At 50.8% G+C, this 27,474-nt stretch overlaps 1 protein-coding gene and 5 non-coding genes across 6 annotated transcripts; all 6 read right to left on the bottom strand.

Moving 5' to 3' along the window:
* Positions 1–3,156: 3,156 nt before the first annotated feature.
* WDR43 (WD repeat domain 43) lies at positions 3,157–19,845 on the bottom strand. The gene is made up of 18 exons (XM_073671785.1): positions 19,560–19,845; positions 17,187–17,321; positions 16,505–16,626; positions 15,919–16,039; positions 15,215–15,354; positions 14,798–14,900; positions 14,075–14,139; positions 13,532–13,703; positions 13,085–13,171; positions 12,447–12,581; positions 11,321–11,458; positions 11,151–11,237; positions 9,727–9,758; positions 8,163–8,226; positions 7,971–8,084; positions 4,944–5,010; positions 4,346–4,395; positions 3,157–3,840 (listed from the first exon to the last, which is right to left on the bottom strand). Exons 1-18 carry the CDS (start codon positions 19,767–19,769, stop codon positions 3,700–3,702), a joined length of 1,983 nt encoding a protein of 660 aa, XP_073527886.1. The 5' UTR covers positions 19,770–19,845; the 3' UTR covers positions 3,157–3,699.
* On the bottom strand, positions 7,179–7,256 carry LOC141260658 (small nucleolar RNA SNORD53/SNORD92). The gene has a single exon (XR_012319384.1). It is a non-coding gene; the product is annotated as a small nucleolar RNA SNORD53/SNORD92 (small nucleolar RNA).
* Positions 11,557–11,627, bottom strand: LOC141260655 (small nucleolar RNA SNORD53/SNORD92). Its single transcript, XR_012319382.1, has one exon. It is a non-coding gene; the product is annotated as a small nucleolar RNA SNORD53/SNORD92 (small nucleolar RNA).
* On the bottom strand, positions 12,771–12,850 carry LOC141260654 (small nucleolar RNA SNORD53/SNORD92). Its single transcript, XR_012319381.1, has one exon. It is a non-coding gene; the product is annotated as a small nucleolar RNA SNORD53/SNORD92 (small nucleolar RNA).
* On the bottom strand, positions 13,798–13,880 carry LOC141260656 (small nucleolar RNA SNORD53/SNORD92). Its single transcript, XR_012319383.1, has one exon. It is a non-coding gene; the product is annotated as a small nucleolar RNA SNORD53/SNORD92 (small nucleolar RNA).
* LOC141260653 (small nucleolar RNA SNORD53/SNORD92) lies at positions 16,132–16,209 on the bottom strand. The gene has a single exon (XR_012319380.1). It is a non-coding gene; the product is annotated as a small nucleolar RNA SNORD53/SNORD92 (small nucleolar RNA).
* Positions 19,846–27,474: the final 7,629 nt, after the last annotated feature.

The following is a 27,474-nucleotide window of genomic DNA, read 5'->3' as shown; positions in this document are numbered from 1 at the left end:
CCTGATGAGGCTGAGTATTGTGTGTGGCCTCCATGTGCCTGTACGACCTGCCTACAACGCCTGGGCATGCTCCTGATGAGGCTGAGTATTGTGTGTGGCCTCCACGTGCCTGTATGACCTCCCTACAACGCCTGGGCATGCTCCTGATGAGGCTGAGTATTGTGTGTGGCCTCCATGTGCCTGTATGACCTCCCTACAACGCCTGGGCATGCTCCTGCTGAGGCTCAGTATTGTGTATGACCTCCCTACAACACCTGGGCATGCTCCTGCTGAGGCTCAGTATTGTGTATGACCTCCCTACAACGCCTGGGCATGCTTCTGATGAGGTTGCAGATGGTCTCCTGTGGGATCTCCTCCCAGACCTGGACTAAAGCATCCGCCAACTCCTGGACAGTCTGTGGTGCAATGTGACGTTGGTGGATGGAGCGAGACATGATGTCCCGGATGTGCTCAATCGGATTCAGGTCTGGGGAACGGGCGGCCAGTCCATAGCTTCAATGCCTTCATCTTGCAGGAACTGCTGACACACTCCAGCCACATGAGGTCTGGCATTGTCCTGCATTAGGAGGAACCCAGGGCCAACCGCACCAGCATATGGTCTCACAAGGGGTCTGAGGATCTCATCTCGGTACCTAATGGCAGTCAGGCTACCTCTGGCGAGCACATGGAGGGCTGTGCGGCCCTCCAAAGAAATGCCACCCCACACCATTACTGACCCACTGCCAAACCGGTCATGCTGAAGGATGTTGCAGGCAGCAGATCGCTCTCCACGGCGTCTCCAGACTCTGTCACATGTGCTCAGTGTGAACCTGCTTTCATCTGTGAAGAGCATAGGGTGCCAGTGACGACTTTGCCAATCCTGGTGTTCTGTGGCAAATGTCAAGCGTCCTGCACAGTGTTGGGCTGTGGGCACAACCCCCATCTGTGGACGTCGGGCCCTCATACTACCCTTATGGAGTCGGTTTCTAACCGTTTGTGCAGACACATGCACTTTTGTGGCCTGCTGGAGGTCATTTTGCAGGGCTCTGGCAGTGCTCCTCCTGTTCCTCCTTGCACAAAGGCGGAGGTAGCGGTCCTGCTGCTGAGTTGTTGCCCTCCTACGGCCCCCTCCACATCTCCTGGTGTACTGGCCTGTCTCCTGGTAGCGCCTCCAGCCTCTGGACACTACGCTGACAGACGCAGCAAACCTTCTTGCCACAGCTCGCACTGATGTGCCATCCTGGATGAGCTGCACTACCTGAGCAACTTCTGTGGGTTGTACTGTAGACACCGCCTCATGCTACTGTACCTCTAGGGGTGAGAGCAATGGAAATGTGACCAAAACAGCAGCCAAAAAAGGATGAGAACAGAGAAATGGTCTGTGGTCACCACCTGCAGAACCACTCCTTTATAGGGGGTATCGTGCTAATTGCCGATCATTTCTACCAGTTGTCTGTTCCATTTGCACAACAGCAGGAGAAATGGATTTACAATCAGTGTCGCTTCATAACTGGACAGGTCGATGTCACAGAAGTGTTATTGACTTGGAGTTACATTGTGTTCCCTTCATTTTTTTGAGCAGTGTAGCTTGGTGCCAATTTGCGAAACCTGTGACTGTAAATAAAGGGCATTTTGTTGCACAGATCTACTGCTGCTGCTTTGCTACAATGTATCAGTGCAGACATGGCTCTGCAAGATGAAGCCATCAGCAGCTGCTGCACAGATCTCGCTGCTGGTTTGCTACAATGTATTAGACGGGGGGGGGGGGGGGGTCCAGATACAAGTGTATCCCCTTCTCAGCTCAGAGCGGGGCTAGATCTGTACATGGAAGAAAGATTTTGTTTCTTACATTGTTCTAGTCTAAAGTTTTTAGCGGCGCCCCCCACCCCCATCCGAAACAACGAGGACCCCCGCAGCAGACCCAACTTCCACTTGTGATAAGCTGAGTCTCACACCCAGCAGGAATATAAAGGTGCTGTCATGGGTGAGGAGAAAAGGCAGAAGAATTGTAAGGAGGTCTCTGAATACATGCGGGTGTGCACAGGTCCTTAGGGCTAAACGATATCATTATCTGCCCCTCCATTCATTCCCTGTGGAATGTCAGCGCCAAAAGGAATGAATGGAGCGGAGGCCCGGCCTGGGCAGCGGAGGTCCGTCGTGGGCAGCGCCGCTTCATCCGGATGGGGAGAGTAGTGCCACAGTCTGCCGATCCACAAGTAGTCACCTATCCTCTGTGGGTGATTACTTCTTTACACAGGAGAACCCCTTTAAGGATTTGTTAGATACAGTTTAACAGAACCATACAACCCCGGGTGTCAGGACTCGCTGCGAGTGGTCATGATGCAAAATGCTGTAGAAGGTGAGGCTGCAGAGGTGGAGAGCGAGGACTCTGCATTAAAGCTTCTGCACGTGTCCATTTAAAGGGGGATGTCTGGGGTCAGTCTATGGGTGTATGACATACATGTTAACGCCACAATTTCGCCAATAAGCCCCTTTGTTCAGACGCTTTCATTGGGAGAGACCGTCCCCTTCAAGGGATCGACGCTTCACAGGCCGAGTCTATGCATCCATCCACCGCTCTGCAAGCCCACCGTGTATGTCACAGCTGGTCCTGAGACCCCCAGCGATTGGCAGAGTGCATTATATATAAAAATAATTGCATGATCATTACACTGTAAAAGATCCAAGTCAGTGACTGTAAGCAGAGATCCAGCAAATGGTGAAGAACAGAAATACAAAAGTTGGTTGAAAATTTGAAGAACTTGTCACTGTGGGGAGATTATTTCCATAGGTGATAACCTGCCCTGTGCTGATCGCTGAGACCCCCCCTGAAGTGCCCCCCAGACAGCTGTGACGTCACCAGCCCGGATTATCCTTCCCAGCCTTGGTTTCCAGTTTGCTCTCCGCTCCCTGAGTGTCGCCATCTCCTCTCCCAGGACCGATAAAAGCAGCACAAGGACCGCGGGGGAGTAAAGGAGAACTAGAATTTGTTTTTTATTCACTTTACAAAGGTGGCGATATTGTCTTGCCATTAACTTCAGATATAGACAAATATACTGTACATTATCCTGGAGGTTACTGGGCGCACTGCAGCCTGAAGACAACGCAACTTTTTGAACAAACAAAAAACTTTTTTTTGCTTCATTTAAAAGAAAAGAAAAAAAAAAAAAATCTGAATAAAAATTAAATATTTTAATAGTCAAAACTGATTATATAGTGAAGGTCTCGGCCTGCTGCATATTGATCGGCAACTAAACCATAAAATTGGTTGGCGCAGAGGTGGTCGCCATTTTTTCCCCCTCTATATTAGCGATCGCTTTATGAAATGTTTTTTTTTTACGCTTTCTTTCACAGACTCGCTGAGTGCTTTGCGTCAAAAAATCGTCAGTGGAAAATATAAAACCGCACGCTGCCGCCGCCGCAGAATGTAGTATTCTCCTGTCTATTTTGTAAAACCCGCAAGGAAGGGGTAAAAGAAAAAAAATATGGAAGGTGGCAATATAGTCCAGAACATAAAGCATCTGTGGACGTTGTGTGACTAGTTGTTGAGAAGACCCGGAGAACAGGTAGGGCGGGTGGGATTCTCAGAAAGGCAGACACGGTTATAGGAACATTCAGTTTGCTCGCGCTCGGTCCTGACGCTGCCGCCATTTTCCGTCCACAGTCTGTACATTGACAGACGGGCACCTTTGAGCAATCGTCCACCATATGGGAGAAAAGTTATTCCTCTTCACTTTCATTCCCAAGGTCGGCGTCTGAATCCCCGTTAACTTTGTCCACATTCATCTCTTCTTCCGAATCCTCCTCTTCAGATTCCTCTCCTGTCTCTGCTTCCTCATCACCTTCCTCTTCCCAGCTCTCCTAAAAGAGGGGAAAAAAAAAAATAATCTGGCTGTAACTTTACTTCTAAGATAATATAACAGAAAACTGCACATTCAGATTTCACCACCAGGTGTCACTGCTGCAACGAACTGAGCTGTGGCACAACATTGCCACCCAGTGGTTGAAATATAGAACTGCACCCCCACAATACAAATTTCACCTAGAAATAATCAAAATGCCCCCACGAAAGTTGTTTAACCCCTTAATGCCACACACTTTGAACCTTAAAAAGGGTTATCCTTCTATATAATGCTTATTAATAATCTTCTCCTTTAAAGAACTAAGGGATTTTTAGTTCTATAGTTTATTGATTGCTGCCTAGGTTACCGGCCACCTCTGCAATCCATCAGTGGATCCATCAATCAATCACTGCCAGATAAAGGACATTGGGAGAAATCTCTAAACATGCAGTAGTCAGGGCTTCCTGGGTGTTGTAGTTCTGCAGCAGGTTGGAGAGCCTCCGCTATGAATGTCTGGTACTTACATCAGAGTCCATCTTGTGTTCCTCATCACCGGACTCATCGTCTGAAGACTCTGAAAGGAAAAAAAAAAAAAAAAGTGATCCTTAACCCCAGAGCAGAAAGAGGAACATTAAGATTAGAGATGGGAACCCGGACCCCATATATGTAAGATCAATGCCGAGGACCCCTTTAATAATTACCAACACCATGAAGGCACCTTTAACACAGAAAAATGTAAATCTGACCCAATAATCATCTACAGCCGCCCCCCAGAGTCAGAGGTGTAACGCTCCCAGGAGGGGGTCTCTGCGACTAAAGCTTTATCAGACGACACAAACTTCTACAACCTTTAATAAAACTTGTTCACAAGCAGCAAAAGCAGTGATGGTGACACAAGTTGTATGCCCATCCAGAGGCCGCACACCTGTACAGACCCAACACTGCTCACAGCTGAGGGTTTGTTACAGTCGTATCAGTCTGGAGAGCAGGCTGCTGAGTCCAGGTGAGAAGAATACAGATGTATACAATCTATCTCGACACTTTGACATAGAACATGTGATACTTATTTTTAAGAGGGTCCTCTGATCTGCAGGTAAGTGACGGCGTCACCTCCGTTCCTACCTTCTTCGTACACAACCTTGGCCTCCTGATTGGCTTTTATCCTCTGAGAGATCTCGGCTGCTGACACCTGGTGGAAAAACAAGAGTATTGCAACGTGAAGAGAATGCACCTTATAGGACCCAGCGTCTCCCTCGTAGCCCAACCCTAGGGACCTAATCCACAGCCGAATTCTGTACCCCCCCCCACCGGGAGCAGACTGAGCTCAGACAGATCCCGTAACCCCCCCCCCCCCCCGCCGGGTGCAGACAGATCCCGTAACCCCCCCCACCGGGAGCAGACTGAGCTCAGATAGATCCCGTAACCCCCCCACCGGGTGCAGACAGATCCCGTAACCCCCCCCCCCCCGCCGGGTGCAGACAGATCCCGTAACCCCCCCCCGCCGGGTGCAGACAGATCCCGTAACCCCCCCACCGGGAGCAGACTGAGCTCAGATAGATCCCGTAACCCCCCCACCGGGAGCAGACTGAGCTCAGATAGATCCCGTAACCCCCCCACCGGGTGCAGACTGAGCTCATACAGATCCCGTAACCCCCCACTGCCGGGTGCAGACTGAGCTCATACAGATCCCGTAACCCCCCACTGCCGGGTGCAGACAGATCCCGTAACCCCCCCCACCGGGTGCAGACAGATCCCGTAACCCCCCCCCACCGGGTGCAGACAGATCCCGTAACCCCCCCCACCGGGTGCAGACAGATCCCGTAACCCCCCCCCACCGGGTGCAGACAGATCCCGTAACCCCCCCCCACCGGGTGCAGACAGATCCCGTAACCCCCCCCCACCGGGTGCAGACAGATCCCGTAACCCCCCCCCCACCGGGTGCAGACAGATCCCGTAACCCCCCCCCCACCGGGTGCAGACAGATCCCGTAACCCCCCCCCCACCGGGTGCAGACAGATCCCGTAACCCCCCCCCCACCGGGTGCAGACAGAGCTCAGATAGATCCCGTAACCCCCCCACCGGGAGCAGACTGAGCTCAGATAGATCCTGTAACCCCCCCACCGGGAGCAGACTGAGCTCAGATAGATCCTGTAACCCCCCCACCGGGAGCAGACTGAGCTCAGACAGATCCCGTAACCCCCCACCGCCGGGTGCAGACAGATCCCGTAACCCCCCCACCGGGTGCAGACAGATCCCGTAACCCCCCCACCGGGTGCAGACTGAGCTCAGATAGATCCCGTAACCCCCCCACCGGGTGCAGACAGATCCCGTAACAACCCCCCCCCCCGCCGGGTGCAGACAGATCCCGTAACCCCCCCCCGCCGGGTGCAGACAGATCCCGTAACCCCCCCACCGGGAGCAGACTGAGCTCAGATAGATCCCGTAACCCCCCCACCGGGAGCAGACTGAGCTCAGATAGATCCCGTAACCCCCCCACCGGGTGCAGACTGAGCTCATACAGATCCCGTAACCCCCCACTGCCGGGTGCAGACAGATCCCGTAACCCCCCCACCGGGTGCAGACAGATCCCGTAACCCCCCCCACCGGGTGCAGACAGATCCCGTAACCCCCCCCCACCGGGTGCAGACAGATCCCGTAACCCCCCCCACCGGGTGCAGACAGATCCCGTAACCCCCCCCCACCGGGTGCAGACAGATCCCGTAACCCCCCCCCACCGGGTGCAGACAGATCCCGTAACCCCCCCCCACCGGGTGCAGACAGATCCCGTAACCCCCCCCCCACCGGGTGCAGACAGATCCCGTAACCCCCCCCCCACCGGGTGCAGACAGATCCCGTAACCCCCCCCCCACCGGGTGCAGACAGAGCTCAGATAGATCCCGTAACCCCCCCACCGGGAGCAGACTGAGCTCAGATAGATCCTGTAACCCCCCCACCGGGAGCAGACTGAGCTCAGATAGATCCTGTAACCCCCCCACCGGGAGCAGACTGAGCTCAGACAGATCCCGTAACCCCCCACCGCCGGGTGCAGACAGATCCCGTAACCCCCCCACCGGGTGCAGACAGATCCCGTAACCCCCCCACCGGGTGCAGACTGAGCTCAGATAGATCCCGTAACCCCCCTGCCGGGTGCAGACAGATCCCGTAACCCCCCCCCCCCCGCCCCGCCGGGTGCAGACAGAGCTCAGACAGATCCTGTAACCCCCCCACCGGGTGCAGACAGATCCCGTAACCCCCCCACCGGGTGCAGACTGAGCTCAGACAGATCCCGTAACCCCCCCACCGGGTGCAGACAGAGCTCAGACAGATCCCGTAACCCCCCACCGCCGGGTGCAGACTGAGCTCAGACAGCCAAGAGACCTCATCACTGCACATCAGGTGAGATGCGAAACCTTTCTCTTCATGTCATCACAGTCAGTCTGCACAGGACCCCCACAACCTGACGACCCCCAGTTTTCATGCTTTCATATTTTTTTCCTCTTTTTATAAGAGCCGTAACCTTTTACCCTTCTGTCCCTGTAACCGTATTAGATTCTTTGTGCCACTATTCACATTACCATAAAGTGTTCTGAAAAACCAGGGGAAAGTGGGAACAAAAAAAAAAAAAAAGGCAATTCTTGTCGTCAGTAGGAACACGGTGACACCAGACTGACAGCGTTTAATGGTTTTAAAGGGAAAAAAAATAAAAATAGCGACTTTTTTTGAGCCCTGTAACTTTATTCCCCTGAATAGAGATGAGGAGTCGGCGTGCTCCGGGCTGCGGGCTTTGAGGTCCGTACACTGATTACTGCCTTTTTGCATTTTTAGGAACAGAAGGGGAAAATGTATTTTTTTTTTTTAAGCCAATTTTGTTATTTTTTGCGTTTTGAACTCGTTTCCACATGGAATCGGGACCTGCGATATTCTGAACAGCAGGATACAAGACAAATCAAGTCTCCCATAAACATGAGCCCGCCTGACGGACAGACGCAGCACCCGGGACCTCAAACTCCGTCCTCAGTGACCGACAGCAGTGCTGAAGGGGTTAAACACTCAGGTGCCGACTGTATGGCACCCCACACCCCCCCCCCTCTCCCGGCGGCTTCTCTTCCAGCATGCTTCTCTGTGGGCGGCCGCCCCGGCAGCACTCACCTGTGTGATGAGCAGGTAAAGCTTCCCACTCAGACGCGACATCTTCTGTAGGGTCTTCACCCGCGTCTCCATCAGCTGATACAGGGCGCCCAACTGCGGCACCAAATCCGGCAGCTGCAAGAAAGCAGAGACGTCAGGAGCGGCGGGAAGGAGTCAAGACACCCAGCGGCCAGCAGGAGGAGCCAAACTTACGGTGGACAGGTAGGAGGCGTGATGCACCAGGACGGCCTTCAGCCAGCGCACCATCAGTATGGCACTGCGGAGAGAAGAGGATGACATCAGGGGGGCACACAGGAGGAAGGATTAGGGAGCTCAGCAGCACAAAGCATTTCAGGAGAGGTGTGTGAGGAAGGATTAGGGAGCTCAGCAGCACAGAGCATTTCAGGAGAGGTGTGTGTGGAAGGATTAGGGAGCTCAGCAGCACAGAGCATTTCAGGAGAGGTGTGTGAGGAAGGATTAGGGAGCTCAGCAGCACAGAGCATTTCAGGAGAGGTGTGTGTGGAAGGATTAGGGAGCTCAGCAGCACAGAGCATTTCAGGAGAGGTGTGTGTGGAAGGATTAGGGAGCTCAGCAGCACAGAGCATTTCAGGAGAGGTGTGTGTGGAAGGATTAGGGAGCTCAGCAGCACAGAGCATTTCAGGAGAGGTGTGTGTGGAAGGATTAGGGAGCTCAGCAGCACAGAGCATTTCAGGAGAGGTGTGTGTGGAAGGATTAGGGAGCTCAGCAGCACAGAGCATTTCAGGAGAGGTGTGTGTGGAAGGATTAGGGAGCTCAGCAGCACAGAGCATTTCAGGAGAGGTGTGTGTGGAAGGATTAGGGAGCTCAGCAGCACAGAGCATTTCAGGAGAGGTGTGTGTGGAAGGATTAGGGAGCTCAGCAGCACAGAGCATTTCAGGAGAGGTGTGTGTGGAAGGATTAGGGAGCTCAGCAGCACAGAGCATTTCAGGAGAGGTGTGTGTGGAAGGATTAGGGAGCTCAGCAGCACAGAGCATTTCAGGAGAGGTGTGTGTGGAAGGATTAGGGAGCTCAGCAGCACAGAGCATTTCAGGAGAGGTGTGTGGAAGGATTAGGGAGCTCAGCAGCACAGAGCATTTCAGGAGAGGTGTGTGTGGAAGGATTAGGGAGCTCAGCAGCACAGAGCATTTCAGGAGAGGTGTGTGTGGAAGGATTAGGGAGCTCAGCAGCACAGAGCATTTCAGGAGAGGTGTGTGTGGAAGGATTAGGGAGCTCAGCAGCACAGAGCATTTCAGGAGAGGTGTGTGGAAGGATTAGGGAGCTCAGCAGCACAGAGCATTTCAGGAGAGGTGTGTGTGGAAGGATTAGGGAGCTCAGCAGCACAGAGCATTTCAGGAGAGGTGTGTGTGGAAGGATTAGGGAGCTCAGCAGCACAGAGCATTTCAGGAGAGGTGTGTGTGGAAGGATTAGGGAAGCTCAGCAGCACAGAGCATTTCAGGAGAGGTGTGTGTGGAAGGATTAGGGAGCTCAGCAGCACAGAGCATTTCAGGAGAGGTGTGTGTGGAAGGATTAGGGAGCTCAGCAGCACAGAGCATTTCAGGAGAGGTGTGTGTGGAAGGATTAGGGAGCTCAGCAGCACAGAGCATTTCAGGAGAGGTGTGTGTGGAAGGATTAGGGAGCTCAGCAGCACAGAGCATTTCAGGAGAGGTGTGTGTGGAAGGATTAGGGAGCTCAGCAGCAAACAGAAAATGGCGTGTAGACACGTGAAGTGTCCAAACACAAAGTATGGGGGTCCGCTCACTTGTTGGGGTGTCCTTGTAATCTTTTCGTGAGCTAAAAAAAACAAAACAAAAAAACACCATTAGAACAAAATCTCACTGTGCTGATTCCCCTGCACTGATACATTGTAGCAAATCATCAGGAGAGAGAGGTCGGCTCTTGTCAGGTCCTAGACAGGGATGTCACTCCTACAGAGGGCAAAAACTAAACGTTTGGACAAAGTCGCTGCCAACAGTGATATTTATTTAAAAAAAATTCTACAATTCAGGACGTTTTTCCTTATAATCAAATATAACAAACTTTTTCATATGGAAACAAAGTTCAAAAGAGGCCGTCTTATCAAAAAGTATCTTAATTAATAGATCTTAGAATAAAACATTGGAATATAATAAGTTTTGTAAGAGCAGTAAAAAGCAGATGGCCCAATGGAAGTGCCCCCAAACAGTAGGATACCCCTAGAGTGAATTCCTCCACAGGTACAGTATGCACTGTACCCTCTTACCTCAATCCCACCCCACAACAAAAAATGCCCCCACCCCCAACACACACAGTCCTCCATACAGTATAATATCCATTTAGAATTCAGTCTCCGTTTAGGCCTTCTTCAGATACACAGATTGCCATAGAAGTATATAGCATTCAGTGCAGAAACTATATAGAGGTCACAGCACGACTAGACAGTGGGCATACCACTAGAGGTACAGTGCCACAGTAGTCAGCTGACGCTCCTTCCTCCATCATCGCTTTCACCGGTATCGGCATCTAGGAGGATGCAGATATAGTGGGAAGTTCGGATTATGCAGGATTTTAGTTTTAAGTCACTGGCAGAACGGAGGGCACGTGTAGGGTGGTAGACAGACAAGGGAGGAGATGTAGGGGGGTACTGAAGCATGGAGCGCTTTGTGGGTAAGCGTGATAAGTTTAAATTGAACTCTATTTTGGATGGTCAACCAATGCAATGACTGGCACAGGGAAGAGGCTTCGGTGTAGGGGCTACTGCATATTGCCGGGGTCTCAGGAGCTGAGCTCCGATTGCTGCAGTTAACTACTTAAATGCTGCTGTCGATCTTTAAGAGCGGCATTTAAAGAGCAGTTACTGGCTCCCATTGACGACCCGCTATGCAATCGTGGGGGACAATAGGTTACCATGACAGCCAGAAATCTGATGAAGACCCCCGTCGCTGCCATTTTGGTTCCTCCTGTGAAGCTCAGGGGACAGATAAATAAAAATTGGGTATGGACCAGGAAAGGGGAGCAAAAGCACAAATATAAAATGGTCAATCAGCTGGAGATGCAAGGATGGAGCCGGTGCTCTTCCGCCAACCAGAGAATTGAAGATTTATACCCTGCTACCATCACCAGCGCCCTCTCTAGCCCATGCCTGGTACTGCAGCACCACAGAGCCTGAGCATGGTGGTGGCACTGCAGCCCGGCTCACGTCCTCACCTCATGCACCAGTGGGATGACCGAGTACACCGGGATCCTGGCCACAGTTTTCTTGATCATCGAGTCAATCTTTGTCTGAAAAACTTTCTGTGAACAGAAAAAAATAAATAAGAGACATAAGCACCGGTGCAGATGAGGCGTCACCCAGTCGCGCTCTGCCCCATCCTTACATTTAAGATGTTGCTGTCGTTGCTCTCCAGACCCTGGACGAGGAGCACAGAGAAGCTGTCCGTCTGCGGCAGACCACTTTTGGTGGGGACTGAAGGACGGTCGATGTCCATAGCACCAAGTCTGTCCTCAATGCTGATCTGCGAGAAACAAGGAGAAGGGTATGGAGAATTCCTCTAAGATGAGGGATCGGTGAGGACCAAATTCAGGGGAGCGCTCCCTACAAAGATCCGCAGCTCCGCTCAGACAGCCAAGAGGAGCGTCGTCACGAGTCCGAAACAATCGAAACCAGACTGATCATCACAGCGAGCGCGGGAAAGTGCACGAGAAAACTGACAGCCAAGCAGAATAGTGAGTGCAGCTCTGGAGTATAATACAGGACGTAACTCAGGATCAGTAATGTAATGTATGTACACAGTGACTGCACCAGCAGAATAGTGAGTGCAGCTCTGGAGTATAATACAGGATGTAACTCAGGATCAGTAATGTAATGTATGTACAGAGTGACTGCACCAGCAGAATAGTGAATGCAGCTCTGGAGTATAACACAGGATGTAACTCAGGATCAGTAATGTATGTACACAGTGACTGCACCAGCAGAATAGTGAGTGCAGCTCTGGGGTATAATACAGGATGTAACTCAGGATCAGTAATGTAATGTATGTACACAGTGACTGCACCAGCAGAATAGTGAGTGCATCTCTGGAGTATAATACAGGATGTAACTCAGGATCAGTAATGTAATGTATGTACACAGTGACTGCACCAGCAGAATAGTGAGTGCAGCTCTGGAGTATAATACAGGATGTAACTCAGGATCAGTAATGTAATGTATGTACACAGTGACTGCACCAGCAGAATAGTGAGTGCAGCTCTGGAGTATAATACAGGAGGTAACTCAGGATCAGTAATGTATGTACACAGTGACTGCACCAGCAGAATAGTGAGTGCAGCTCTGGAGTAGAATATAGGAGGTAACTCAGGATCAGTAAGGTATGTCACTGGCAAACAGAACACCTTTTCAGTGCCATGGGCTTGTGAGGACATGGCAGTCATTGGTGATCCAATGGGTGTAGTAGTACAATACCATTATAAGCCTTTCTGACGAGTCCTTATGAAGCAGCTCACCTCCTTGTCACCGGGTTTCCTTTTTCCTTCCCGCCTCTCAGATTTGGAAGACACGGCGGTCGCGGTGGCGCTGTGACCTGGGATTCCGGGGACGAGTACGGTGGTCTGTGCTGGTTTGACAACTGGAGTTTTCACCTGTTAAGAGCGGATGATCAATATGTAATGCAGGATGGTCGCCCCAGAGGACTCCTAGTATGCGAAACGTGCACAACCAGCAAGCTTCAGCATTAAAGTGGCCGGAAGTCAACCAGTCGCTGCCTTGCCAACCTCAAGCAGTGCATGAGGCGAACTGCAAGTGCCAGAAGCCCGTTTCCTGTGCAGACTGAGCTCAGACAGCCAAGAGAGGACACATCACGGCAATTCAGGTAAGATGCGAAACCGTTCTCTGCAGATCATCACAGCCAAACAGTCTGCACAGAGCAGCGTCGCAGGTGGTGTAACAGCCCTGAAATTCAAACTAGTGCTCCCTGTTATCAGCCACTTCAAGCAGAAAAAAGTTCAACTGGAGGTCAGACGAAGAGTTAGGCCGGATTCACACATCAAAGTACAGACCACGTGATGTAAGGACCGGTCGTGGTCTCCTGTGCGAAAGCAGCCATAATGCATCTCAGGGACACGGGATGGCATCATCCTCTCACCTTGGTCACAGTCGTCTCTTTCCGGAGCGTCAGTGTCTTCTGGATGTCTCGGACTAAACATACGTGCGGCTCGTCCGTCTTCAGGACCTTAAAAAAAAAAAAAAAGAAGGCAAAAGTTACAGCAGACAGATCAGGAGGCGATAACCAGTACAGAACACAATTATTGAGGGTCCGAGTTCTAATCCGTTACTGAGCAACTCGTTACAATGTGTCAGTTCCATAAAATTGGAGATTTTTGACTTCTTATTCTTCACGTTTGTCTGGTGTTAGAGGCTTGGTTTTATTTTACAACTTATTACTTTGTGCGCATTCTCCAGTTTAAATCCCTACCACCTCCGTCATTCCATTCACTGACAGCAAGACAAAACATCTGTTACAAAACTGCTTAATTTCCGCTACACAACGATGAGGAACTGGACAAGTCCTTTAAGCCTCCGCGTGACGTACCACTTTCTCAATCAGCGGCTGCATGGTGCTGCCGTAATACAGCACCACCGACTGCCGGTCCGGGCAGAACCCGGCGGCGTGGATGGGCACCGGCTTCGGCGTGGATTCCTCGTCACTGCCTGGCGTCGCTATCTGTACTGTACAAGTGGGAGCGAGGGGCTTCTTGTGGGTCCTAGAAAAAGGGGATAAAAAAAAATATATATATATTACACCAAGAACGCAAAAATCTAAAGGGAGCCCCCACTATGCAGAGGGGGTGATGGGCAGCGCTCAGACACAGCCAAGGAAATGTCGTCTTCACATAAGACTCAGCCAATGGAAACCACATATTGGAGTATCATCACCGAAGCTGCCAGGGAAACCCACCGGGTGGGGGGGGGGGAAGAGGTGCAGAGGACATATGCAATGTGTATGCCCAATGCCAAGAGGAAGCACAAAGCTCACAGGTGGCATTCACCAACCTCCTTACTGCTTAGAGAGGTGGAGACGGACGACGACATCACTGCTAAGAGCAGCTGCAACCGCACCGAACACTGCACTCACCCATTCAATGTGTGTTCAAATAAGTGCAACTGTCCATCCCGGGAAACAACGGCCAACTTCACAGGCTGCAACAATAAGAGCGGGCAGGTGATATACACCGGAGAAATACACAGGGGGCAGTATTATAGCAGTTATATTCCTGTACATAGGGGGCAGTATTATAGTAGTTATATTCTTGTACATAGGAGCAGTATTATAGTAGTTCTATTCTTGTACATCGGGGCAGTATTATAGTAGTTATATTCTTGTACATAGGGGGCAGTATTATAGTGGTTATATTCTTGTACATAGGGGGCAGTATTATAGTGGTTATATTCTTGTACATAGGGGGCAGTATTATAGTGGTTATATTCTTGTACATAGGGGGCAGTATTATAGTGGTTATATTCTTGTACATAGGGGCAGTATTATAGTAGTTATATTCTTGTACATAGGGGGCAGTATTATAGTAGTTATATTCTTGTACATAGGGGGCAGTATTATAGTAGTTATATTCTTGTACATAGGGGGCAGTATTATAGTAGTTATATTCTTGTACATAGGGGGCAGTATTATAGTAGGTATATTCTTGTATATAGGGGGCAGTATTATAGTTATATTCTTGCAGACTCTAGCGCCCACAGTGATTTCGCCATCACAATAAGAGACACACAGCGACGGTCCTGAGAATGCAGACAGCAGAGACTCCAGCACTGGATTATTGCCATGTAGCAGAGATCTTACCACTTCTTTGCTGTTGGATGGTGCTAGGTCTACAGAGACGGGAGATTCTGAGAGTGTGAAGGAGAGGACCGCGCTCTTCTCCCTCTTTTCGGTCCTGACTTGCCTAAAACACAATTGGACAAAGTGATAATAGGACTGAACAGATATGGAGCATTTCTAGTTACATATCTCTGCTTGCTGTAAGGGAATGAGAACCTTCTTCCTTTTCATTTGCTATAATAATATGTGAGATATCAGGAGGGGGGTCCTCTGCGCTGCAGTGTTTGCTGCAATGTATCGGTGCAGTCCGGGCTCGTTAGCGCAGAGGATTGGATACGACTAATAGACCCTCAAGTTGTAGGAAGCAATAGTGCAGTACAGGCTTTCATTTCCTGACAGCAAGACGAGATCTCAAAACTTTCTGTGCACAAAACTTACCATACACTTATTAACCGGTCGTGAACGGAACCGGACAAGAAGTAGAGGCCGGTGGTGTCGGGGGGAGCCTGAGGGTCTGCAGATGTTCGGACTGGTATGAACATGAGTGAGGTGACTGCAGCCGAATGGCCCGTAAATTGCTGAAAAGAAGAAGAAACGCATTAGACAGGGAGTAGCGGACACGCGGCCCCCCGAGAGGAGCCGCCGCTAGAGGAGCAGCCCGGCGCGCAGCCCCCCAGGGGAGCAGCGACTGCTACAATCAGCCATATTCCCATTGATTGAAGCCCCACGGAGCAGTGGTTATCCACGTATCGCCCATGAATAGTTCATGGGACAGGCGGACAAAGCCCAGGAGCCCGGTTATGTCAGCTTATGAGTCTGGTGGCACAGTACAGACTGGTGGTACCTGAGGCTATAGATGAGGGGGGGGTGTGAAGAGCTTAAAAGACTACAAGGTCCCCCGCAGACGCTCGGTGATTGCCTTTGTCCCATGGCTGCTCGATCAGAAGATACAAGGTTTTAGGATATTTGGGGCGCAGTAGGATTTTCGACAGCACAGACATTATGGCGGCCGTACACCCAGTGTCATTACAGAAGAACTTTTGTTTGGCTACAGCCGTATTGTGCTTTATGGCATACATGGCCAGTAGCGGTAATGCCCATCATCGTGCGTCTGCCGAGCCTCATCCCCCCCCGTCACGTACCCTGGTGACTTCTTTGGTTTCCAGATCCCACAGTTTGATCGTCCGTCCTGCAGACAGCAACATTTTCCCGTCTGGGCTGATACACAAGCTGCTGACGCTGCCGTTGTCGCCTTTCCATTTGCTTTGGAAGGTGGGAAAAGAAGAAACGAGAGAGCGGTCAGTAAATCCTGCTGGAGGAAACGTGGAGGCACGCAGCGAGCGGAGGGAGGAGACTCGCTCAGACAGCCAAGAGGACGTAGCTTCATTTCTATTCAGAATAGAGCGAAACCATTGTTGGTGTCATCATGGGAAGCCCTGCGCACAGCGCTGGATCACGGTGTGCTGCTCACCGGGCCGGTGTAGAGGATTCTGGTGAGTCCAAGGGGAGAGGAGCACAAGAAACATCGCTCCAAATGCCGAAGAAAGAGCGCACAGAATGAGCAGCAGCAGCCTGCGCCACGGTGCCGATCATGGAAGACCGTGCGAGTCCACCGAAACTTCCCAGAAATCCTGTAAACGCCTGATGGGAGTTGTTGGATGCAGCAAAGGTTGATCATGGTGGCGGCCATTCGCCAGCGCCCCCCACCATCCCCTGCGTCTCGCTCACCAGTTTACTTTGTAGCTCTGTGTGCTCCATTCCACAATGTGTTTGTCTTCTGAACAACTGTACAAGCAACCGTTCTCCTGGTGCCACCGGATGCAGTTCACTCTCCTGTCATGGCCGCCCACCTGCAATCAGGAGTCAGAGGGTTAATCAGATTTTAAAAGGCGTTTTGGCAGCCATATTTCCCAGGCGAGCGTTCAGCAGCAGATAGAAGACAACTGCACCCCCCCGGTCAGAGCCCGTATTCACCAACCCCCCCCCCCCCCCCCCATCTTCCGGTCAGAGCCCGTATTCACCAACCCCCCTCCCCCATCTTCCGGACAGAGCCCGTATTCACCCCCCCCCCCCCATCTTCCGGACAGAGCCCGTATTCACCCCCCCCCCCCCCCCCCATCTTCCGGACAGAGCCCGTATTCACCCCCCCCCCCCCATCTTCCGGACAGAGCCCGTATTCACCCCCCCCCCCATCTTCCGGACAGAGCCCGTATTCACCCCCCACCCCCCCCCATCTTCCGGACAGAGCCCGTATTCACCCCCCACCCCCCCCCATCTTCCGGACAGAGCCCGTATTCACCCCCCCCCCCCCCATCTTCCGGACAGAGCCCGTATTCACCAACCCCCCCCCCATCTTCCGGACAGAGCCCGTATTCACCAACCCCCCCCTTTGGTCAGAGCCCGCACTCACCAGTTTGCTCTGTAGTTCCCCTCTGACGATGCTGTATAACAATATGGTGCCGGTGGCTGTGCCGATGGTGAGGAGGTCGTACTGTACATCTTTATCTGCTGCTTCTGATTTCCTTCGTTTTTTCTGGTGCGCTTCCTGGAAAGAAACAAGAACCCCCAAGATCAGCCATGTAAACCACCCAATGATGAGAGCCAGCCGCACGCCATCCCGCAGCACCACGGCCATCAGTGAATGGAAACACAACCAGGCGTGCACTGAGGACAGCGAGGCAGTGATAGCCTGCGCTGCCCTGTACGCCGTCACCCTACACAACACACGGCCTTCTCTGCGCCCGTCAGATCCTTTCCCCGAGAGCGACAGGTGGATCTGGTAATGAGCACAGAGTGTGAATTGTGGCGTACTGTTAGGAAGCTGCCATCACAAATCATCGGTGCTCAGTTATAGCGTTGTGGGCTCAGCAGTCTACCTCGGAGCTCAGTGATTGGCTGCAGCGGTCACATCTTACACGTGACATCACTAGTGCAGCACAGACAGCATTGTTATTTTGTATGTTTTTTTTTTTAAAATAAATGGACATCCCCTTTAAGAGCAGTCCATGTAGCAACTGTATAATATACTCTCTGGTCGTTGGACGGTGACGACCTCTAGAAACATCACAGGGGGACTTCACGCACGACTGGATTTCCAGTCTCTACTTTATAAGGTTCAGCAGCTTCTAGGCAGACGTTGTGTTTCCCTTAAGCAGCCAAGAGTCTGGAGGAGACCGAATATTGTCGCCGAGAAGGAGCAGCCGAGAAGGAGCAGCCGCTTCTCGTCACATTGTTACTGTCGTTAATGGCAGGGATGTATTCAGCACATGACTGCCCCTCCAGAATGTGCTGACCCCCATGATACTGCCCCCACATTTCCACAGCATCAGTCACCCCCACAGACACTATGCCCCCTAGTGTTACCGGTGTCCACCCTCTCACTCTACAACCATTACCCATCACCAAGCAGTGTCGCCACGTCACTGATCACCCAGCGTCACCTTCCTGGAATTGACGCATTTTGGGTCACTTCACAGCAGATTGTGGCTGCTCCACCATGACAGCGGCAGAGCACAACCTCTCAGTCCTACAGGCGCTCCCCATCGCCCACACATGTAGGAGCAGTACCCCACTACCCGGTGCTACAAGGATTATTCTCATTTTTAGTCGTATCCACAGAACAGCAGGTGAGCTGCTGATCCATGGGGTCTGACCGACGATCCCAGGACATGTGACCCTCCGCTATTACAGCCAGTCACAAAGGAGGAATATAGCAGTGGAGGGCGCATCCGTCCTCGGGAGAGACCCCCTTCCTCAGATCAGTGGAGACTCATTGTCTGCATCAAATTAGCCCCAATGAGGGCCGAACAGGTCTAAGGTTAACCCCTTAGTTATGGCATGCACTGCGGCCCCCGTACCCCCTGATCTCCCTTACAGTCTGTACGTCTTCCTCCGCACTGCTGATCACCGACATCTTTCCGACACATTTCACTACTGTTAAGTCTTAGAAGTTTTATAACTTTTTTGTTTTATCTGAAGTTTACATGGAAAATGTATAAACGTATTAATTCTCATAAGAAACCATCAGACATGACAGAGAGCAAGTGAGCACCGCATCATCAATACCAGTACAGCGCCCCCTAGAACAAGATATTTAGGTGATCACTGCCGTACACGTGATCGGGACTGTAGATCCCTGCCGTGCCCCCCATATTACACAAGATCAGGGCCATACATTTGAGATCGCTGTCATTGCCCCCCTCTAGTAATCGGGGCTGGATGCTGCCCCCTCCGTTGCCCCCCAGCACCCGGGGCTGGATGCTGCCCCCTCCGTTGCCCCCCAGCACCCGGGGCTGGATGCTGCCCCCTCCGTTGCCCCCCAGCACCCGGGGCTGGATGCTGCCCCCTCCGTTGCCCCCCAGTACCCGGGGCTGGATGCTGCCCCCTCCGTTGCCCCCCAGTACCCGGGGCTGGATGCTGCCCCCTCCGTTGCCCCCCAGTACCCGGGGCTGGATGCTGCCCCCTCCGTTGCCCCCCAGTACCCGGGGCTGGATGCTGCCCCCTCCGTTGCCCCCCAGTACCCGGGGCTGGATGCTGCCCCCTCCGTTGCCCCCCAGTACCCGGGGCTGGATGCTGTCCCCTCCGTTGCCCCCCAGTACTCGGGCCCTCCCGGGTCCCCGCACACAGTCACCCCTCGCTGCGCACAGGACGGGGCACTTGCCACAAGTGACAGAAAGTCGCCCACGTGACTCGTCCACTGGCCGCAGCCACGTGTGTCCCGGTCCCCGCGTGTTCCACACGTGTCCGCCCCGCACCGGATTCACCCGCAGCCCCGGCTCCTCACCTGGATCCCCCGGCTCGGCGCCCAGGCCAGACACGTACAGGTCGCACTGAGATGCGCGGAGGGCACGTACTCTCTCCTCAGCCCTGCTCCCCGGGTGTCCCACACCTGTATCCGCCCGTCAACACCGGAGAGGGCGAGCAGGTCCCGGCTCCCGGGGGAGAGGGCGCAGGGAGGGGGGAGCGGCTCGTACACGCCGCCTGCTGCCGCCATTACTCCGCTCCGCTCGTAGCCACGTGTTTAAGGACGGAGCATGCGCACAGTCAACGAAGGCGGAACTTCCCGAGCAGGCCGCGCCCCCGGCGTGACGTAAAGACGCCAATTTAGAAGTGCGTCGAAACGCACGTAGCGTAAGAGAACGAACTGCGTCCTGACATTCTGTCCTCCCCTACGGCGGCGGCCATATTCCCGGAGACGTGTCCATTAACTTTACTATGGTGAGGACTCCAAGAAAATGGCCGCACTCCGCAGAGCACGCCGTCACATCCCCCTATGACCGCCTGCAGTAAGGAACTGCATCTCCAGCACGCTGCCTCCACCTCTGCTCAGCTGGGGCAAGGTGGAAATGGCTGTGGGAACTATAAGTCTCAGCAGATGTTCTCTGTGACCAAACAGATAAAAAGATAAATAAAATGTATTTTTGTCTCCATTTTCTGGCACTTGTACCTTTTCCCCCTGGATGGCGCTGGTGTCGGGCAGTTTCTCATTCTGGGTTCATGCGACGCCTCCAGCGCTTTTTTTTCTTGTTTGTGCGACAAATTCTGGTGTTTTATTCTTTTTTCCTTTATGGGAGATTTTTAGTTCGGACGATTACGCACCCGGCCATACCAAATACCAGATTTAGTTCTGTACGTCTCATTACGGTTGGGGGCAAATAAAACTCTTTTTCGGGGGGATTAGATATTTTTAACTATTTGTAACGTTTTGTACATTTTTAATCAATCTCTTACAAGGACTTCAGCCGGCGGTCACTTGCTCCGAGCCATTGGCAGCCAGGACCACATGTGAACGTCGCCAGAACCGCCATTAACTGGAGAACTGAGCTTCGCTCGCTGCGTTTGACCATTTAAAGAAGTTGTGCACTACTGTAGACTACCCCCCCCCCCCAAATGTATCCCCCCCCGGGTCCCTAAGACTTTTTGTAAATACCTTCCGTTGCAGATAATGCCTGTGAGCGGCGCTATCGGTGTCCGCTCACAGGCATCACGTGACCCCGTGCTGATGTCACAAGTGAGGTGTGACACGCTGAGGGTCGTGGGTGGGGTTATTCCCCGCGTCACACCCATCATCCACCGCACACTTTACCAATGAATGGGGAGAGGCAGAGCGCGTGGTGGATGCCGGGTGTGACGTGGGGGGTATCCCCGCCCACAGCTTGGCATCCACCTTGGAACCAGGAAGAAAAAGACCCCCGGCTGCTGCCAGCACTTGTCGTGACATCAGCAGATGTCAGAGCCGGTTGCAGCCGGGGGTCACGTGATGCCTGTGAGCAGCCAGTGATAGCACCACTCACAGGCAGTAACTGCAACGGAAGGTTTTACAAAAAGTCTTAGGGGCCCCGGGGGGATGCTTCGGGGGGTAATCTAAAGTAGTGGACAACCCCTTTAAGCGTCGCTGCCAGGATCGGACCCCGGGATTTAAATGCTGTCACTCCCAGTGCGTGCTCGCACACAGGCTCACATCGTCATTCCCCTCCCCCTCCAACGTGATCACGGGTAACCGATGGTTTACCACATCAGCTGAGGGTCAGATGAAGACCCCCATAGCCGCCATCTCAGTCCTCCAATGACATTCTGTCCTCCCCTACAGGCCGACCTTCGCAGGAGCACCGTGCTGTCCCTATATACTGTAGTACTGAAGTATATAGTACAAGATAAAACCATCGCAGGTTCAACTTCCTTAAAGGGGTTTTCCCACAAACAAAGTTAATTTTAAAGTTGATTTTAATCAATAGATCTTGGAATAATAATAACTTCCACAATTGGATGTGTTTAAATAAAATGTTGCTGTGCTGAGATAATCTTATACATGTGTCCCTAATGTGTGCTGTGTAATGGTTGTGTCTGACCGTGCAGGAACATGGTCTGATCATACCACATCTCCTGGGCAGGGGAGGAAGCAAAAGAGTATACAGACATTACAGCATGGGATTGCGGCTGATTCTTTTTTTGAGGTAAAACATTTCCCTGCCTGTTTTTAAACAATGTTTTATCTCAAAGAAAGAATCGTCTGTGATCCTCTGCTGTCCTGTCTGTATACTCTTTTGCTTCCTCCCCTGCCCAGGAGCTGTGGTATGATCAGACCATGTTCTGTACATGGTCAGACACAGCCATTACACAGTACACAGCAGGGGCACATTTATAAGATTATCTCAGCACAGGAACATTTTTTTTAAAACACCCAATTGTGGGAATTATTATTATTCCAAGATCTATTGATTAAAATCAACTTTGTGTTCGTGGGAAAACCACTTTAAGGCTATGTGCCCACGATGCAGAAATGCTCCGGATTTTTTCCTGAGCGTTTCTGCATCCTGGCAGGAAAAAGCATGCGGATTGTACATGCGAATTGTACATGCGGATTGTACATGCGTTTTTCCTGCCAGGGACAAGTAGATGTGAAGCGTTCTTCACATGCATTTCCGCATGCGGGTTGTCAAGCGCTTTCCAAGCAATTTTAGCATCACTTGGAAAGTGCTTGACAACTTGGTCACACTATATAAATCCATGCAAACGGCATGCATTTATATAGTGTGACCGTAAAGAATGGTAAAAAAATATACATTATACTTACCTACTGATGGCCCCCGTTCTCCATAGCGATGCATCCTGGCTTGCCAGCAGCTCGCGGTGGACTAAAAGGACCTTTCATGACGTCATTTAGTCATATGACGGGTCACGCGACCGCCGACGTCAGCGGTCGCGTGACCCGCCACATGACTAAATGACGTCACCGCAGGTCCTTTCAGTCCACCACGAGCTGCAGGCAAGCCAGGATGCATCGCTATGGAGAACGGGGGCCATCAGTAGGTAAGTATAATGTATATTTTTTATTTTATTCTTTTTTTTTACAGGTACTATTGTACCTGGGTCTGGAGGAGTCTCCTCTTCTCCAGACCCGGGTACCATCCTCACATTGAACTGCAAGATATCTGCATGTGCACATGTAGTGATGCGGATATTAAGCGATTCAATGCAAGTCAATGGTGGCGAAAACGCCGCGATTCCGCAGAATAATTGGTAGTGCTGTGGATTTTTCAGCAATGATAATCCGCAGCGGAAATTTCCGCAGCATGTGCACAGCACATGCGGATTATCATTAGGGAACATGGCAGACCTTCTACCAAGCGTTTTTTAAGCGTTTCTGCAGCGGAATTGCTGCTGCGGAAACGCTTGAAAAACGCATACTCGGCACACAGCCTAAGGGAACTAAAAAGTAAAAATTAAAAAAAATGCTTTAAAAAAAAATTATAAAAAGGTTAAATAACTCCCCCTTTTCTACCTTCAAAAATAAAAAATAAATCTGATCAAAATATTAAGTAATTTTAAAGGCAAAAAGAAAAAAAAAATTGTAACACCAAAAATTGCCTTATTTTCATCGCCGAACCTTTCCAAGAAATGCAATAAAAAGCGATCAAAAAGTAAATGTACCCCCAAAATTATATCAATAACGTCAACTCAGAGCACAAAAACCACAAGCTTCAACAAAAAAATAAAAAAGTTACAAGTCTCATAAAATGGCGCAACATATTTTTATATTATTTATTTTTACCAATTTTTTTTTACTACTGAAATAATAAAAATATAACTGGACAAGTTCGGTATCGCTGTAATCGGACCAACCCAGAGAGTTCTATTACCAGGTCATTTTATTGCAGAATAAACTCTGTAAGGCCACGTTCAGTATTTGGTCAGTATTATATGGGTGCGGTATGGTGGTATAATTTATGCATGTATATCAGTATTAGGCCATGTTCACACGTTCAGTATTTTACATCAGTATTTGGAAGCCAAAACCAGGAGTGGGTGATAAATGCAGAAGTGGTGACGTGTTTCTATTATACTTTTCCTCGGATTGTTCCTCTCCTGGTTTTGGCTACAAATACTGATGTAAAATACTGATCGAATACTGAACGTGTGAACGTGGCTGAAAAACAAAACAATAGGAGAATTTCTGGGATTCTATTTGCAATTTCACCACACTGGGAAAATCGCCCTGTTTTCTAAGACATTATGAGGTCATTCAAAACTACAACTCGTCTTGCAAAAAAAAAAAAACAAGCCTCTTACGTAGATTATACCGATAGAAAAATAAAAAAAAGTGGTATGGCTATTGGAACAAGAGGAAAAAACGAAAGCACAAAAAACAGAAAATTGCCTGGTCATTAAAGGGAATCTGAGAGAAACTTCTACTACCCCTCCATTTATATGATGTAGTAGCTTTAAGGAAATCGGACCTATTTATTAACCCAAAGCAGAGATGGATCTGTCAGTCACCCCGGGAGGATGGTGCTGGGAAGACAGCGTGAGACTGAGGAGGGGTTAGCACCGCCACGTCCCAATGGACTTCAGGACACGATTTCCTGCTCATGACGCAGCACTTTGGGGTCATGAAGGAATGGACTTGCTGATCTTTTACCAGGCTCCACAATGATATAAATGGTTTCAGGCAGTAGAAGAAAAAGAAAAAATGGACTGTTTGCTTTAACATGGCCAGCAATAAGTCCTGACCTCTATCCCATTGAAAATCTTTGGGGTGAGCTGAATTCTGCCATTGAGAATGGCAGAATGGTTATTCTGTTGTTTCTTTGAAATTGCAACATGGAAGTTGAAATACAATGTTTTATTGTTGTATTACTTTGGATCACTCATTAAAAAATCCTGAGGATATAACTTTGGTACATTTCCATTTATTTCTGAAGATATTGTACAGTCTATGAAAAAAATGAAGGGGTGCCAATAATGGTGAGAAGCACTGTATTATGTATATGGGGTTACTCTGTGAGAAATTGCATTGTGGTTCCCCTAAAATAGTCACAAGCAATCACATAGACAATAAATGGAGCGGAGGTCGAGCACATGATCCTCCTCTCAAGACGCATCTCCAGATCCCAGCAGTTGGTATATAGTTACATAGTTTATAAGGCCGAAAAAAGACAAGCGTCCATCCAGTTCGGCCTATTTCTTGTGCACTGCAGCTATTCCGCAGCGTTGATCCAGGGGAAGGCAAAAAAACCCATGCGGTATAGGCCAATTTACATCACTGAGGAAAAATTCACTTCCCGACTCCAATCTGGCAGTCAGATTAAATCCCTGGATTAATTAACTATCACTAAGCATAAGATGTAATTTTATTGTTCTCAAGAAAGGCATCCAGGCCTCTCTTGAACTCGTTAAGTGAGTTGGACATCACCACTTCCTCTCCCAGAGAGTTCCAGAGTCTCACGGCTCTGACCGTAAAGAATCCCCTTCTATGCTGGTGCAGGAACCTCCTTTCCTCCAGACGCATAGTGTGCCCCCTCGTCTTTGTCACCATCCTTCGTATAAACAGGTCATGGGAGAGATCTCTGTACTGCCCCCTGATGTATTTATCCCCGATCCTTTATAGGGGTCTCCAGAACTAACTTTCATATGCACACAGGTTTGTCCAATTACAAACAGCTGTTACTCCCCCACCGCCTTTTCTCCAGCGATGCCTCTCCACCAATGCCCAGGTCTTTGTTGATGTCATAACTATTGCAGAAGTGACCACTGCAGCCAATCACTGGGTTCCAATCCCAGAGAAATCCAGCAGAGGAAGAGGTGCAGAATATACATTTTTTAATTTAGTTTACTCAGTTAGGGCTCTTTCACATGTCAGTGTATCCGGTATGTGTGGTGTCCGTTTCCGATCACAGTGCAATCAGGGGACAATGATGAGGGCAGCGTTCAGCACCCGGCGCTTAGGAAAAGCACTAACTGTACTGCTGATTCCCAGGCGCCGGTACGTGTCACACAGGTGCACACGGATATCCCCAATACTGTTTTTTTCCAGCATCAGAAATATCCAGACGTCTGAAAGAGGCCGTATATATAGTGCCACTAATTCCACAGAGCTTTACAGACATTGTCATCACTTACTGTCACTGGCTCACAATCTAGATTCCCTATCAGTATGTCTTAGGCTATGTGCCCACGATGCAGAAATGCTGCATATTTTTTCTGCTTCTCCCAGGCATGAAAAACGCATGCGGATTTTACATGCGTTTTTCCCGCCAGGTAGAAGCGTTTGTCAAGCGTTCTTCACATGCATTTCCGCATGCGGGTTATCAAGCGATTTTAGCATCACCTGGAAAAGTGCTTGACGACTTGGTCACACTATATAAATCCATGCAACCGGCATATATAGTGTGACCAAGTAATAGTTAAAAAAAAAAAAAAAAAAAAAAGAATAAGAATGGTAAAAAAATAAAGATTATACTCACCTTCCGATGGCCCCCGGTCTTTTCTCCGCTGCGTCTGGTCTCTTGCCCTGCTTGCAGTGGTGTGAAAGGACCTTTCATGACGTCATGTGACAGGTCACGCGACCACCTACTAAATGACGTCATGAAAGGTCCTTTTAGACCATCGCGAGTAGTGCAAGAGACCAGACGCAGCGGAGAAAAGACCGGGGGCCATCGGAAGGTGAGTATAATCTTTTTTTATTTTAAATTCTTTTTTTAACAGATACTATGGTACCCAGGTCCGAAGGGGAGTCTCCTCTTCTCCAGACCCGGGTACCATCCGCACATTGAATCGCTTAATATCCACATGTGCACATGTAGTCATACGGATATTATGCGATTCAATGCAAGTCAATGGCGGCAATTACGCTGCGTGTCCGCAAAATTAATGGACATGCTGCGGATTTTTCCGCAATGATAATCCGCAGCGGAAATTTCCGCAGCATTAGCAGATTATCATTGGGGACCATGGGGCACGTATTATCAAGCGTTTTTGCTGCGGAAATTCTACGGCAAAAACGCTTGAAAAATGCATAGTGGGCACGAAGCCTCAGTGTTTGGAGTGTGGGAGAACATAAACTCCTTGCAGACGTTGTCCTCGATGGGATTTGAATCTAGGACCCCAGCGCTGTCAGGATACAGTGCTAACCACTGAGCCAATGTGCTGCCCTATAGCATGGTGCCCTATGTACATGACATTTTCCCATTTTCAGATATTTCGAGGGGATCAGCATTTATTGTAGGAGACCACAAAACCATTTTGCGTTCATTTTTTTGCATATTAATGTTTCTGCTCTGCAGACGCCATGACAACGACTAATCAATACGTTAGTGGTGAACGGTGAGGGCTCCTTTATTAATAACGTCCCCGCAGGACTTCATCATTTTTGGTCCTGTTCTATTGGATAAAATACAGCAGCCTCCTCTCCCTGCAGCAGCTGCACCTCCTCTCCCCGCAACAGCCTCCTCTCACCAAAGTAGCTGTGCCTCCTGTCCCCCCGCAGCAGCACCTCTCTGCAGCAGCCTCCTCTCCCCGTAGCAGCCTCTTCTCCCCGCAGCAGCCTCCACTCCCTGTAGTAGCCTCTTCTCCCCGCAGAGGCCCCCTCCCCGCAGCAGCCTCCACTCCCCGCAGCAGCCTCCTCTCCCCGCAGCAGCCTCCTCTCCCCGCAGCAGCCTCCCCTCCCCGCAGCAGCCTCCCCTCCCCGCAGCAGCCTCCTCTCCCCGCAGCAGCCTCCCCTCCCCGCAGCAGCCTCCTCTCCCCGCAGCAGCCTCCCCTCCGCGCAGCAGCCTCCTCTCCCCGCAGCAGCCTCCCCTCCGCGCAGCAGCCTCCCCTCCCCGCAGCAGCCTCCCCTCCCCGCAGCAGCCTCCCCTCCCCGCAGCAGCCTCCTCTCCCCGCAGCAGCCTCCCCTCCGCGCAGCAGCCTTCCCTCCGCGCAGC

The sequence above is a fragment of the Phyllobates terribilis genome, unplaced genomic scaffold, assembly GCF_046119375.1.
Source record: "Phyllobates terribilis strain yellow unplaced genomic scaffold, ASM4611937v1 Scaffold_3__8_contigs__length_932513732, whole genome shotgun sequence".
Lineage (NCBI taxonomy): Eukaryota > Metazoa > Chordata > Amphibia > Anura > Dendrobatidae > Phyllobates > Phyllobates terribilis.
This window is presented reverse-complemented; position numbering and strand designations above follow the sequence as displayed.